Source organism: Vicugna pacos, chromosome 16, assembly GCF_048564905.1.
Source record: "Vicugna pacos chromosome 16, VicPac4, whole genome shotgun sequence".
Classification (NCBI taxonomy): domain Eukaryota; kingdom Metazoa; phylum Chordata; class Mammalia; order Artiodactyla; family Camelidae; genus Vicugna; species Vicugna pacos.
Window position 1 is genome coordinate 62,590,146 of NC_133002.1, and position 12,494 is coordinate 62,602,639.

General features: G+C 59.0%; 1 protein-coding gene across 16 annotated transcripts in view; it reads right to left on the reverse strand.

Moving 5' to 3' along the window:
* The window catches only part of CCDC57 (coiled-coil domain containing 57), a 71,504-nt gene that overhangs the window by 41,618 nt on the left and 17,392 nt on the right, over positions 1-12,494 (reverse strand). For all 16 annotated transcript variants that reach the window (XR_012059906.1, XR_012059905.1, XR_012059907.1 and 13 more), the window contains 7 exons: positions 12,376-12,450; positions 10,973-11,173; positions 7,873-8,031; positions 3,226-3,388; positions 2,699-2,833; positions 663-885; positions 63-215 (listed from right to left, as the gene is read on the reverse strand). Coding sequence is in view for 13 of the 16 variants with exons in the window: in XM_072939912.1 (XP_072796013.1) it covers positions 63-215; positions 663-885; positions 2,699-2,833; positions 3,226-3,388; positions 7,873-8,031; positions 10,973-11,173; positions 12,376-12,450 (1,109 nt within the window). In the remaining 3 variants the exon portion in view is untranslated. The remainder of the gene's footprint in view (positions 1-62; positions 216-662; positions 886-2,698; positions 2,834-3,225; positions 3,389-7,872; positions 8,032-10,972; positions 11,174-12,375; positions 12,451-12,494) is intronic.

The following is a 12,494-nucleotide window of genomic DNA, read 5'->3' on the forward strand; positions in this document are numbered from 1 at the left end:
CACCGGGCCCTGGCTGCCGGCCCTGGGGCAGCGGCACAGCACGTCGAGACAAGAACTCTCACCGGTGGGGTCTGCGGGGGCCGGGACACTGGGCTGGAGGCCAGCACAGGGCACGGACGTCCTCGAAGGGTCTGTTACGTCCTCCAGTTGTGCTTCCAGTGTTTTGAATTTATGCTTTAGATTCTGCATTTCTGCTTCAAGGGCCAGAACGTAACCTTCCAAAAAAACCAGTAAACACAGGGCGCATGTGTTTACACCCTCGCCCTTCACCCTCAATCTGCGCCCTCCCCGCCCGCCCCTCAGGCCGCCCTGCTGCCCCCAGACAGAGCGCAGGGTCCAGAGTCATGCTGGCCGGGCTCCCCAGGGAGGCCCAAGCACGAGCAGGGGGCGCCTCCTGCTCCCCAGTCCCTCGGGACACAGCAGCTGTGTCCCGAGCGCAGCCGTCCTAGCAGGCGCCGTGCCCCCTCGCTGCTCCTTCCACTTATCGATAAAAAGTCTTGCATATTAACACCTGACTTCAGACCCCTTCCCTGGGAGGAAAGGCAGCCGTCAGACGTTGCAGGAATTTATTACAGGGGATGTTCTCGACAAAACACCACACGAAGCCTGTTTTCGACCCCGAGGAGCCTGGCCCTCACCCTCCCCGTCCCCCTTCTGCTCACCGGGAATGGGGGCGTCAGCTGCTGCCTGTGGGCCAGGTGGGTCTGCTCCTGAGGTCTCCCCTCCTAACCGGGCAGAAGGAAGAACCTGATCACTTAGAGCTTCCATTTCTTTCCTCATCTGCGCAATAGCGTTCCGCAAGCTTCTGTTCTGCTCCTGCAGTCGCTGGATCTCACTAGATGGAAAACTTGCACTTGTGTCTTCTTCACAATGCCTTGGAAACATCTGTCAAATACAAGAGGAAAAAGAAAGAGAAGAAAAGAGAAAGAAAGCACAAAGTTACAACCAAGGACCAATGGTTCCCCATGCGTCTGAGGCCAGCTGTGTCTTCCCGCTCCTCCGCCCCTGCCCCCCTTCTGTCCTCGACGTGGGGCAGGTTGACAGAACTACAAGAAAACTCTTTTTATTCTAGGTTTTGTAAAGACTCTAGACCACTGCTTTTCAAAACAACTTTTATTGGGGTTTTGGGGGCCCTTCCTTTTTGGTCAAGAAGCCATTATTCATCCACTAGGGAGGCTATGATAAAAAGACACGGCCAGGCGTGGGCGAGGGGGAGGGGGAAACGTGGCCTTGCGCACCGTAGACAGTAAAGGTTGCAGCTGCCCAGGGTGCGGGTGGTAAAGTGAGACGTGGTGCGGCTGTTGCAGAAGGCGGCCCCGGTCCCCACACGGTCCACAGAGCCAAGAGCGCCAGCAGGTCCTCGCCCAGGGGCAGACCTCAGAGAGCCGATGACTGTGCACGTGTTCAGAGCAGCCAAAACGTGGGAACACTTGGGCGCCCGCCAACATGCAAACGATCAGTAAACCGTGACACAAAGGAGTGTTCTTCAGCCAGGGAGAGGAAGGGCGCTATGACACATGCCACGCGCCCAGTACAGGCGAGGGCTTCAAGGCAGCTCCCGTAAATATGCTCAAGGACTTAAAGAGAAACATGAACGTAAAAAGAAGAGAAATGGAAGAGACAAAAAGAATCGGGGGAGGGTCTAGCTCAAGTGGGAGAGTGTGTGCTCAGCAGGCACGAGGTCCTGGGTTCAATCCCCAGCACCTCCTCCAGAAATAAAGAAACCTAATCGTCTGCCCCCCTCCCCGAAACAAAAACAAAAAATCAAACCAAACAGAAAAAAAGAAGCAAAAAGCATCTTCAGGGATGAAAACACATTATCTGAGAGAAACTTCCCTGCACAGGATGGGACTGAGAGCAGATCGGACACCACAGGAGAAAAGGCGGGAGAAGGCGGGTGTGCAGAGCAGCGTGAAGGAGCCCAGGAGGACCGGGGCAGCAGAGCCCTCGTGACCCGGGCACCGAGGGGACAGAAAAGCACCAGAAACTCGTCGGCAAAAAAAGTGTCAAACCTGATGAAAACCTAGGTCCACAGATCCAAGAAGGTTGACAAACCTGAAGCAAGATGAACACAAAGAAGGTCACCCCAAAGGGTCTATCGCAGCCACGCTGCTGGAAAACCACGACAAAGGAGACCCTCCCACGTGCTACGTCACGAGCAGAGGGCAAGCGAGAGCCTGGCCCGTTCTCACGGTGAGCCCTGGAAGATGCTGGAACAGTGCAACCCTGTCTCTGCGGGTCCAGCCCGAGCGAGCAGCCCTTGGAAGAGACGCAGGACAGACTCCTGCCCTGGAGCGCGAGGGAGCCGTGGACGGGGACCTGCCCCTGGCTGCAGAGGCGCAGGGACCAGATGAGCACTGTGAACCCGCGGACTGCAGACGCCGCCCGCCCAGAACCAGCCTGGGGTCAGGGACAGCGCCGGGAGACAGCTCTCGCCATGACGCACATTAACTGCCGGCCCCAAGTAGCACGTGTACTCAGGGCTGAGGCTTCAGAGGCTCAAGGTATCAAGCAGATGGAGCACAGAGTCACCCTGACTGGCTGAGGTGCAGACTCGCCCTCGCTGTGCAGGGTCCCAAGGGGCCACAGAGACCTGCCTCCAGCGCTGGCTCTCCTTGGGCCGACTCCCACAGCTGCCACCCAGAGCGGGTTCAGAGAGCCCTCCTCCTGGGGGGGCTTGGAGGAGAGGGGCCCTCACCTGTGCCTCCTCCTTGGGGTGGAGCCCGCGTGCCCTCAGCGCCTGCACTGCCTGGTCTCTCTCTCGGGTCATAGCCTTCAGCGCTGCCTCCTGCTCACGCAGCACCAGCTCTGTCTCCTGGAGCTTGGCTGCCTCCTGGGAAAAAGGTTGACTCAGTCCATCTGGGGCATGGGAGGGTTACGAGGGAGCAGTGCCAGCCTTCAGGGTCCCGGCCAGGGTCCCCACCCTCCTGGGAAGCAGACAGCAGACATGCAGGCGAGGCACCCCGGAGACACGTGGCCCTCGGAGCCGGCGGAGCACAGCAGGCGTTGGGGCCGCCCCTGCCCAGGGTGCCCTCCCTGCTGCCCTGGCCGGTGGCCTGTAATCTTATTACAAGTGGAACTGCTCGGTGAGGCTGAGTGTTTTCAGAGGTAGAAGGTGACCTGGGAGGGCCTGGGCCAGCCCCTGCACGCTGCCACGGACGCTCCCAGCCCGCCCTCCCGCGGAAGGAGGCGGGACAGGGCAGTGGGCCGGGCAGGGGCGCAGACCTGGTCTCGGGCCGCGGTCAGCGCCTGGATCAGGTCCTCGGACCTCTGGTACTGCTCCCGCTCCAGCCCCTCGCAGCGGCGCTGCCAGTCCAGCTCCAGCTGCACCTTGTCCCGCTCCAGGCTCTGCTCCCTCTCGGCTGCCAGCAACAGCTGCTGTTTGTACCTAAGGGTGGGAAGCCGCCGAACGTCAAGTGTCCCGAGGTCCCCATGTGCGTGATGGCAGGGCTGCACCCACCGGAGGAGCACCTGTGCGCAGCTCAGGTCCCAAGGGGAGCAGGGAAAACCCAGCGCCGGGAGAAGGGCTCAAGCTTGAGAAAGAGAAGGGCACCTAGCAAGGGGAGGGGAGGAGAATGACAACGAACCCGGACAAGCAGAAAACGGCTCCGTGGGAGAAACAAGATTCTCCTGCCGGCTGGGCCGTGGGGGCCATGTGGCCAGGACGAGCGGCTGACAGCCAGCAAGGCGACGGAGACCACGCCCCCCAGCCCTGGAATGGACTGGACTTACACCGACCCTGGCCATGGGCCTCGCAGGGGAGCCCGAGCCCTGGGAGAGAGGCAGCCCCGTGACCCTCCCCGCCGACCACGGAGAGCCGGGAGGGGGCGGGCATTGAGGGCAGCCGCTCCACTGGTGGCCCTCGGTCACAGGGCAACAGTCACACAGCTCTCGGGGGATTTAAAACCCGGAGGGAAAAGGGTTTAGAATCTAGTGTCCTGACCCAGTGAAATGAGACTCACACAGCAAGGCAAAAATAAAGACATTTTAAAACACAAAGGCTCAAAGCTAGACAGAGCCCTCCAGAGAGGCAGTTACCAGAGGACACAGTAGAGCAGAACGTGTCACACTGTGGGGAAGGGCCAGGTCCTGAGTTCTGAACCCAGGCCACTGAGGACCAGAGCTTCAGCCAGCCCACCCAGAGCGGAGGCTGCGGGGGCCCCAAGGGAGGGGACGCCATTCGTGGACTCTGCACCAGTGTCTGAAACAGGGCCTCACTCCCACGAGCAGGAAGTACTTAATAGAAGCTACTCTCCCAGACAAATCACGTTGGTCACTGTTGGCTTTGCAAGGGAGAAAACCTCTGTCACAGACACGCGGGCTTGTCCAGAGACCGGCCGGGCAGGTCCAGGCTCCAGGGCCCCCTCCCAGTTCCGGTCCAGGCCCTCGTGTGCTGTGGGTTCACCAACCACAAGTGCTGGCCTTGTCCACGCTGTGCAGGGTGCCCTGCGCCCTCCCCAGGCTGAGAGGGAAGGACGCAGGCCTAGGGGCCCCGATTGAGGCCAGCATTCAAAGCCGGGCCAGGAGTGGGGAGAGACCTGAGTGCAACAGAGAGTAACAGAGCAGACAAAGACCCACCGGGATCACAGGCAGCGTAGGTGTGAGGTGTGAGCAAGCCTCTGGAGTAGCACTGGGCTGTCAGAGCACCTGCCACCAGCCCCGCCTCTCACAGGGACATCCAGGACTCAGATGAAGACCCCGAACGGCTCCAGTTACCAGGCGGCAGGCAGGGTAGGCCCGGGGCCCCTAGAGACAGACCTCCGGGGATGAGTCCCACACGGGGGTGGGGGGCGTGCAGGCCCCAGTGCTGCGTAGCGGCCTGGCTGTGTTTAGAGCTGGGAGGATGAAACAGCTCTGGGACTTCCCGAGGCAGAGGAGGGAGCTCCCGAATCTGCTTGGGGCCCCCCTGAAACTCAGCGGACACGTGCTGTAGGCCTGTGGGGCTGAGAAAGGCTGGGCGTGCGGGTCCTGGGGGTCAGCAGGGGATGACCAGGGCGCCCGGGGAGACCCCGGGCCAACGCGGCAGCAACAGGGCTAAACTGGCCTGGTGAGGAGAAGGCCCTGGAGCCTCCCTAACAGAGACTTCACACCTCAAAGGACGCCTCTGCTCAGCAGGTACAGCTGACCAGTTAGCTAATCACAGCCGAGCAGCAGGTGCCTGTGAGAGGAGGAGGACCAGGTCTGGGGCCGGTGGTCACGTGCTGGACCCCCGGACACTTGCGAGACGTGGCCTCTGGCCGCGGGGACAGACCTGGAACGGAGGGACTCTGTACAGCAGTGACTGCAGACAGACGTGCCGGGAGAGCACAGGCCGCCGCACAGGGAGGAGAGACGGAAGCCCTGCCCACCTGGCAGAGGGGACTCGGGGAGACAGCCCAGCTGGGTGCCAGCAACCCGGGGTGCGCGAGCCGGGGTGGGGGGCAGATGAGCACGTCCGCCCCTGCCCCAGACGCTGGACAGCCGGCTGACCGCACACCAGCGACACAGAGAAACCCGTGGGCCTGGAGGAAGGAGGACCGTGGCACACGGGGGAACGGGAAACGCACAAGAGAAACAGGGCCGGGACGCAGACCCACCTCCAGGGCTGGAGGGGAAGCAGCAGCCTGGGCGCTCCCGCTGGCGGGGCGGCTTCAGAGCGACAGGGCAGCAGAGCCCGCGAACGCCGCCGCGGAGCCATCCGGGCTGCAGAGCTGGGCGCCCAGTGGAGACCTGGGCTTGATTTTCCCTTTTAACTTTTTAATGAAGAACAATAGAAATAAATGTTGGGGAAAATACAAGGCTCTTATTCCTATTTTTAAGGTGATTTTTAATTGAAGCATTGGCGATTTGCAGTGTTACTGGTACACAGCATGGCGGTGCAGTTTTACACACACACACACACACACACACACGGATTCTTCTCCCTGTTCTTCTTCATCATAGGCTATTATAAGACATTGAATGTAGTTCCGTGTGTGACACAGCAGAACCTTCTTGTTTATTTAAAAAATTTTAAAGGACAGTTGTTTGACCAAAGTGGAAATAACAGTGACCTGTGACTACAGGTGCAGTTTCCACACAGGCGGCAGCAGGGAGAGGCCAGAAGCGCGAGGAAACAGGCAGCATGACTTAGAGCTAGGCCGTGCGCCCTGCACTCAGGGCAGTCACCAAATAAAGAGGTTTATAGAAGACAAGGCGGGAAGAAGATGGACTCCTAGAAATACTCAGCTGACTTTTTAGAAGGCAGAAAAAGCAAGACACAAAAACCTCGAGGAAAACAGCAAACAAACAGCACACTGGATATTTAAACCCAGACGTAGCAGGAACAGCATCAGATTATCTCAACGCTCCAGTGAACAGGCAGCAACGTCACAGGAGCTCACAGAGCAAGGCCCCCAGAGCAGGAGCAGGCAGGGAAAGGGGGAAACTCACCACGAAGCCCCGGCGAGCGCACGGGAGACCAGGACCCCAAGGACCGAGGTGTGGGCCCACGCGTGGGGTGCTGCTGCTTACAATGAGCAGTCATCCGACAGGAGGCTACAGCGATCCTTAATGCAGAAGCGCCTTTTAAAAGACCTCCCGACATGTGAAGTCACATCCATTAGAACTGAAAGCCACAACCAGCCTCCACAGGTGCAGACTTCAGCTTCCCAAGTAGCAGGCAGACGAGCCCACAGGAGGACACGGGTGGCGAGAACACGCCAGCCTGGCCCCATGCCCTTTCCAGCCCTGGAACTGACAGGAGCACATCCTTCAGGTCCTCCTCAGTCACCGAGACAGGACACATTCCAAAGCTACACAGACCGTGTTCGCTGTCACAACAGAATCAGACCAGGCGGCAACAAAGTGGCATCTGGGCATCTCTCAACAATGGGAAGTTAAGCACCATGTGTCTAAATCCACAGACCAGAGGAGTCACAGGGAAATTAGGAAACATTTTTAACTGAGTAATATCAAGATTTGTGGGATGTGGCTAAGCAGCGCTTGAAAGGAAATACTTGTATTTCTCAGAAAAGAGGAACGGTCCAAAATTAATCATCTGAGATTCCAGCGTTAGAAGCTGCCGAAACGACATCAGATCAGCACCAGAGGAAACAGACGAAAGGCAACACCAAGCGTGAGAGCAGGTGGCAGTGAAACTGAAGGCAGAGAAGCAACCAGGAAAACTCAGAGGAACCAAATGCTGGCTCTTCGGGAAGATGTGTAAAACCGGCAGGTCTCTAGTTAGACTGACGGAGAAAGAAAGCACACACAAATCACCAACATCAAGAGGGAGAGAGGACACTGCTACAGACGCACACACCGGAGAGAGAGGACAAAGAAATACCACAGCGATTTTACGCCAAGAAAGTCAACAGTCAGGTAAAATGGACAAACTCATCGAAAGACACAAATTACCAAAGGTGACAGGGAAAAAAAAGGAACACAGAAAACCTGACACAAATATTCAAGTAAACATCCAGAGAAGCCAGACACGAGAGCGTGTCGAGCGCCGGGCCCCAGGCGGGTCGAAGCCCAGATCAGGAGGCGCCAGCGACAGGGCAGGCTGGCGGAGGCGCGAGGGGCTTTGGCGTCGCAAGGGTTCTGCGCCCCAACGGCGTTGCGGTTAGACTGCCGACCGGCGCACCCGTTTGTCAACATTCAGCAAGTGCACAGTGTCAGCGAGGACGCTGGCTGTACTTCAGTGATCCTCAAGGAAGACAGCAGAGCATTCTCTTCACTCAAGAGTTCGTTCCAACGGACAGGAAAAGACACTGAGACGTCGACAATCAGACGAAAGGCCTCAGGGGTGATTCCTGACCCGGACTGAATGGCACACTGGCTCTCACGGCCGTGGTGCAGACGGAGGACCCTGCTCCGGGGGAGAGGCCTCCCGCCCCCACCACCTGGTACCTTCCGATGTCCTGCTGGCATCTGGCCACCTGTGCCTTCAGCTTCATCTCCTCTTCCCGGAGTGACTGGACCTGAAGGTCTTTGGAGGTCATCTCCTTGGACAGCTGGGCGATCTGGGCGTCCCAGCCGGATCTGAGAGCTGCTGCATCTTCCCGAAGTCTAAGCAAAGAAGGGGCGCCCCGTGAACGCGGCTGTGGTTCTCCCCCACTCCCTCCTCCACAACACACGTGTGCGCAGCCCTCCAAGGAGAAGCCGGAGCCCAGTGTCGCTGCCATGCTCGTGTCCCCACCTCAGGGCAGAGGCTTCCTGCTCAGACTAGAAAATCCCCTAAGAAGAAACACCCACCCGCCCACCTCACTGGCCCGGGCGCCCGCCGCCGCGGCACGCCGAGCCCGTGCCAGGCCCGCACCAGGCGCGTGGGGAAGGGCGGGCCGCGCCTCTCGGAGCCTCCAGTCCTGAGGCAGCGCCTCCTGACTCACCCTGACACCCCCGCCATGCCGGGCACAGCGCTGCCGTACAGAGACGTTCAACACACATTTTCAAATTGAGTAGTAAGACGAGGTTCTGCAGGAACCCTTATACTCCCTGGGAGAGTCACCAAAAACTGGATGAACCTCTCAAAAAGAAAAACTCTACAGGAGACCCTAAAGGTGCTGACTTGAGTAGCCACGATGCCAACCACACAAAGCTCGTGGGGCTCACCGTGTCTGCAGCCGGGCCATCTCCCTCCTCAGCCGCACTCGGCGTGCCACAGGGTGGACGCTGTGCTCAGGTGTCAGCCACTCCAGAGCCACGTCCCATGGGCAGGCCACAGAGTGCCGCATGGAAGTGACTGGGCCGTGGGAAGGCAAAGGACCGCCAGCCGACAGAGCCCAGCGCAGCTGCCAGAGCCTGAGAACTCACCCACACGCGGGCAGGGACGGGTGGGCGACAGCAGGGAGCGGTCCGCCTCGGGGGAGACGCTCTCAGGCACCCCAGCTGCAGCAGCCTCCACTGCGAGGCTGGAGCCCCTGCTGAGATGCCCTCGGCAAAGGCCAGCCTGCACTGAGCTGCGGCTTCAAAACTTAAAGCCAAGAAATGCAAAATATCCCAATCCTCATTCCTCCATACAAGTTCAGTTACCCTTTTTCCTCAGTCGTTTCACGTTGATGACTTAGGAATATGCAACGTGACATTCTGGATATACTGGGTTAAATAAAGTGTCACTAAAGTTAATTTCCCCTATTTCTTTCTGTGTCTCAGCTGTGCGTCCCAGGAAGTCACAGTGCCGTGGGGCCCCACCACAGTCTGCGTGACAGGTGACCTGGCTGCCACAGTGCTGTCTCGGGTCATGCTTCTCTCTTCACCATTCAGGAATGAACGCCCAGGAAAACCATCACAAACGGGCCCAAAGAGACAGCCGGCTCACAGCACGGGCTGCTCCGATGCTGCCTGCTGACGACGATGTCCCCGTGGGGTACAGACCCCGATGCTCCCTCCCAGGGCCCCAGCACCCTGGCCTAACGGGCCCCGATGCTGCACGTCACAGCCCCTTGACCGGGTGCGTGGAGGGGCGGGAAGGAACCCGAGGACGGACACACCACGAGGCGAGGGCAGAGGGACAGAGGCCTCCACATGAGGGCGGTCTGTGCACCCCGACGCTGGCCTCTGAGCCGCTGCCCAGGAGCGGGGCCCAGAGACAGAGCCTTCCCAGCAGGAGGAAGGGCCGGGAGACACGCCCATCAGGCTTCGGTCGCCTCCGCTCCTCCAGCGCTGCTGCCTGCGTTTCACAGGTCGAACTACAGACAGGCCGTCTGGGGAAGCCACCCCTGGTAAGCCTGAATCTCCTGGTGTTTCACAGTTGTAAGAGCTATTTCCCCCTTAACGAGAAATACAACTTGGCAGAGAATTCTCTGCGAAGAAGAGACAGAAATATTTCCCCAACAAAAGGGAAAAGCCAGCTGCTAAACACAGCAGACTCTACAAATGACTTAACTGTCCTAACTCTTCAGCGAACCAGCTTCTCTAAGGATCCACCCCTAACGGCAGCCAAGAGACGGGCTTCAACTAGAGCTTCAGGCACAGCGGCCCCGCGTGTCGGCCCCTCCCCCCGGACACGAGGTCCTGCGTGTTGCTCCCCCCTGGACACGAGGCCCCGCGTGTTGGCCCTCCCCTCAACACAAGGCCCCCGCGTGTCGGTCCCCGCCAGGACACGAGGCCCTGCGTGTCGGCCCCTCCCCCCGGACACGAGGTCCTGCGTGTCACCCCCCCCCCGACACAAGGCCCCCGCGTGTTGGCCCCTCCCCGGACACCAGGCAGCAGGACAGGGCTGCTTATGCATTGTGGCCTGGCTTAGATGCCTAAAGAAAACTGGGTTTAAAAAGAAACTAGTTTATGGAGAAACTGGAACCCTTCTGAAAAAAGGCAAAATGGTACATCCACTGTGGAAAACAGTCCGGCAGCTCCTGAGAAAGTTAAGCACAGAATCACCACGTGATCCAGCAGCTCCACGTCTGGGTGTACGTCCAAAAGAACCAGAGAGAGGCCTAAACAGATATCTCACACCCACATGCACAGCAACACTGTGCACGGCAGCCAAAAGGTGGAAACAACCGAAATCCACCAACAGATGAGCCACTGAGACACAATGTAGTTACATACAAACAACGGAATATTATCGAGCCTTAAAAACCGGCATCAGCAGGGATGAACCTTGAAGACGCCACTTCAAGTGGAACAAGCCAGTCGCAGAAGGACAGAGTGTAGGACTCCACCTGCACAAGGTCCTTACAGGAGTCAAATTCAGAGACAGAAAGGAGGGTGCCGGGGGCCAGGGGAGGGGACGGGAAGTTACTGTTTAGTGGGCACAGTTTCAGTTTTACAAAGAAAAGAGTTCTGGGGTGAATGGGGTGACGGTTGCTCACCAGTGTGAATGTACTTAATGTCACTGAACCCGACAAGGGTTAAGATGGCCACTTTTACACTCCGTGTATTTTACTACAAATAAACACGTCCACACATACCAGCTACGCAGTTTCAGAAAAAGAAAAGAAAACAGGAATGGTTAAGGAAAGCGGCTGCCCAGGGCCCACTTCCCCATGGCGGAAACACCAGGGCTCACTTGTCAATGGCGGCGTCCTTCTCCTTGGCGACGTCTGCCTGCCTCCACTCGGCCCTGCGGAGCTGCACCTCCAGGTTGTCGCTGTGAGACTGCAGCTCCAGGACCTTGGCCTCCAGCGCCTGCAGCTGCTCCACGTGGGCACCCTTGGCCGCCGCCAGCACCGTGTCCTTCTCCCTCGCCAGACGGTCCAGCTCCTTGTGCCTGAAACACACATGGTCCCGGGGCAGCAAGCAGGCCCGGCTAGGGACCCCCGACCACCAGGCCCCTGCAGGGGCGCACCCTCCACCGGTCGCACTCTCCACCGGTCGCACTCTGTGGGCCCGTTCTCTCCACAGACACCGCGCAGCCGCAAACACCAGGCCCTGCCAGCCCCCGGAGCACATCCCACAGGAGATGGACCCCCGAACAGGTGCTCTGCTGAAATGCCACCAGCAGCCTCCCCAACAGCAGGGGCAAAACACAGGGTAGACGGCCCTTCCTCTCAGCCGCTCCCCCCAGACTCCGAGCGTTCCACCACGCAGTCCGCTGGCTGCGTGTCTGTCTTGCAGGAGCTGCCAAACCCATTGGAACTCTGTCACCAGAGCCGACGGCCACCTGGATGACACACCGAGCTGCTAGGTGTTGCTGGCAACTGACTGACAACGCTTGTGGCTTTCTATGCTTTTACTCTGTTTGGTTCACTAAGAAGAAAAAGCCATTAAGAAGACACTGCTATGTGACTTCTCTCCAGTCCCAGCAGCGTTGCTCACCCAGCCACGCCACGTACCCCGCATCCCAGTTACAACCAGTCCTCGTCTTGTTCAGTATTTTCCACCTTCTGTTAGCAAAAAAGGACACACACGCCAGGTGCTGTACCCGCTAGTTTCCAGCAGGATATACTTTTTTCACCAAATCTCAAGAAAGGTTGGGTCATGAAGACGAGGGCGGTAAGGGAGTCATTTCTGAACCACGCGGGTCCTGACTGCCGGCTGGTTGTTTTCAGCAGGCAAACAGCCAGGCCGCAGGGCGCAAGCGCCCTCCTCGTGCCAAGGGGCGCAGGCCCCGGGTCGCCGGGGCTCCGTGAACAACGCCGCTCAGGCTGCAAGCGGCTGTGCGCGGGGGCCGGGCGCCTGTGCGCGCCCCTGCCCTAGGCGCCCTGCTGCAACACAGGAGAGCATTGGCACTGAACGCTCTTAGCCCAGGGGGCTTCCCTGATTCACTCACAAGGCGTCTTCTGTGACCCTCAGGGAAGTGGCGTCCCCCTCTACACACACACAAGCAGGCTCATCTGAGCTGGAAGGTGGAGGCAGACTCCCAGGGAGCAGGCCTGATCCAGCAGTGGCTCTGCAGAAAGGCTGGGCCCTGCCCCCGAGGTGAACCAGGGGTGTTTTCCCCAGGCCGAAGCGGGCGCCAGAGAGACTCACTTCCTCCTCAGTGCTTCCTCTTCTCTTCTCCTGGTAAGCTGCACAGAGTGAAGTTCACCCTCCAGCTCTTTTATCCTGAAAAGAGTCCAGTGTTAGGGGAAAGACGAGAGTGGCTAAGC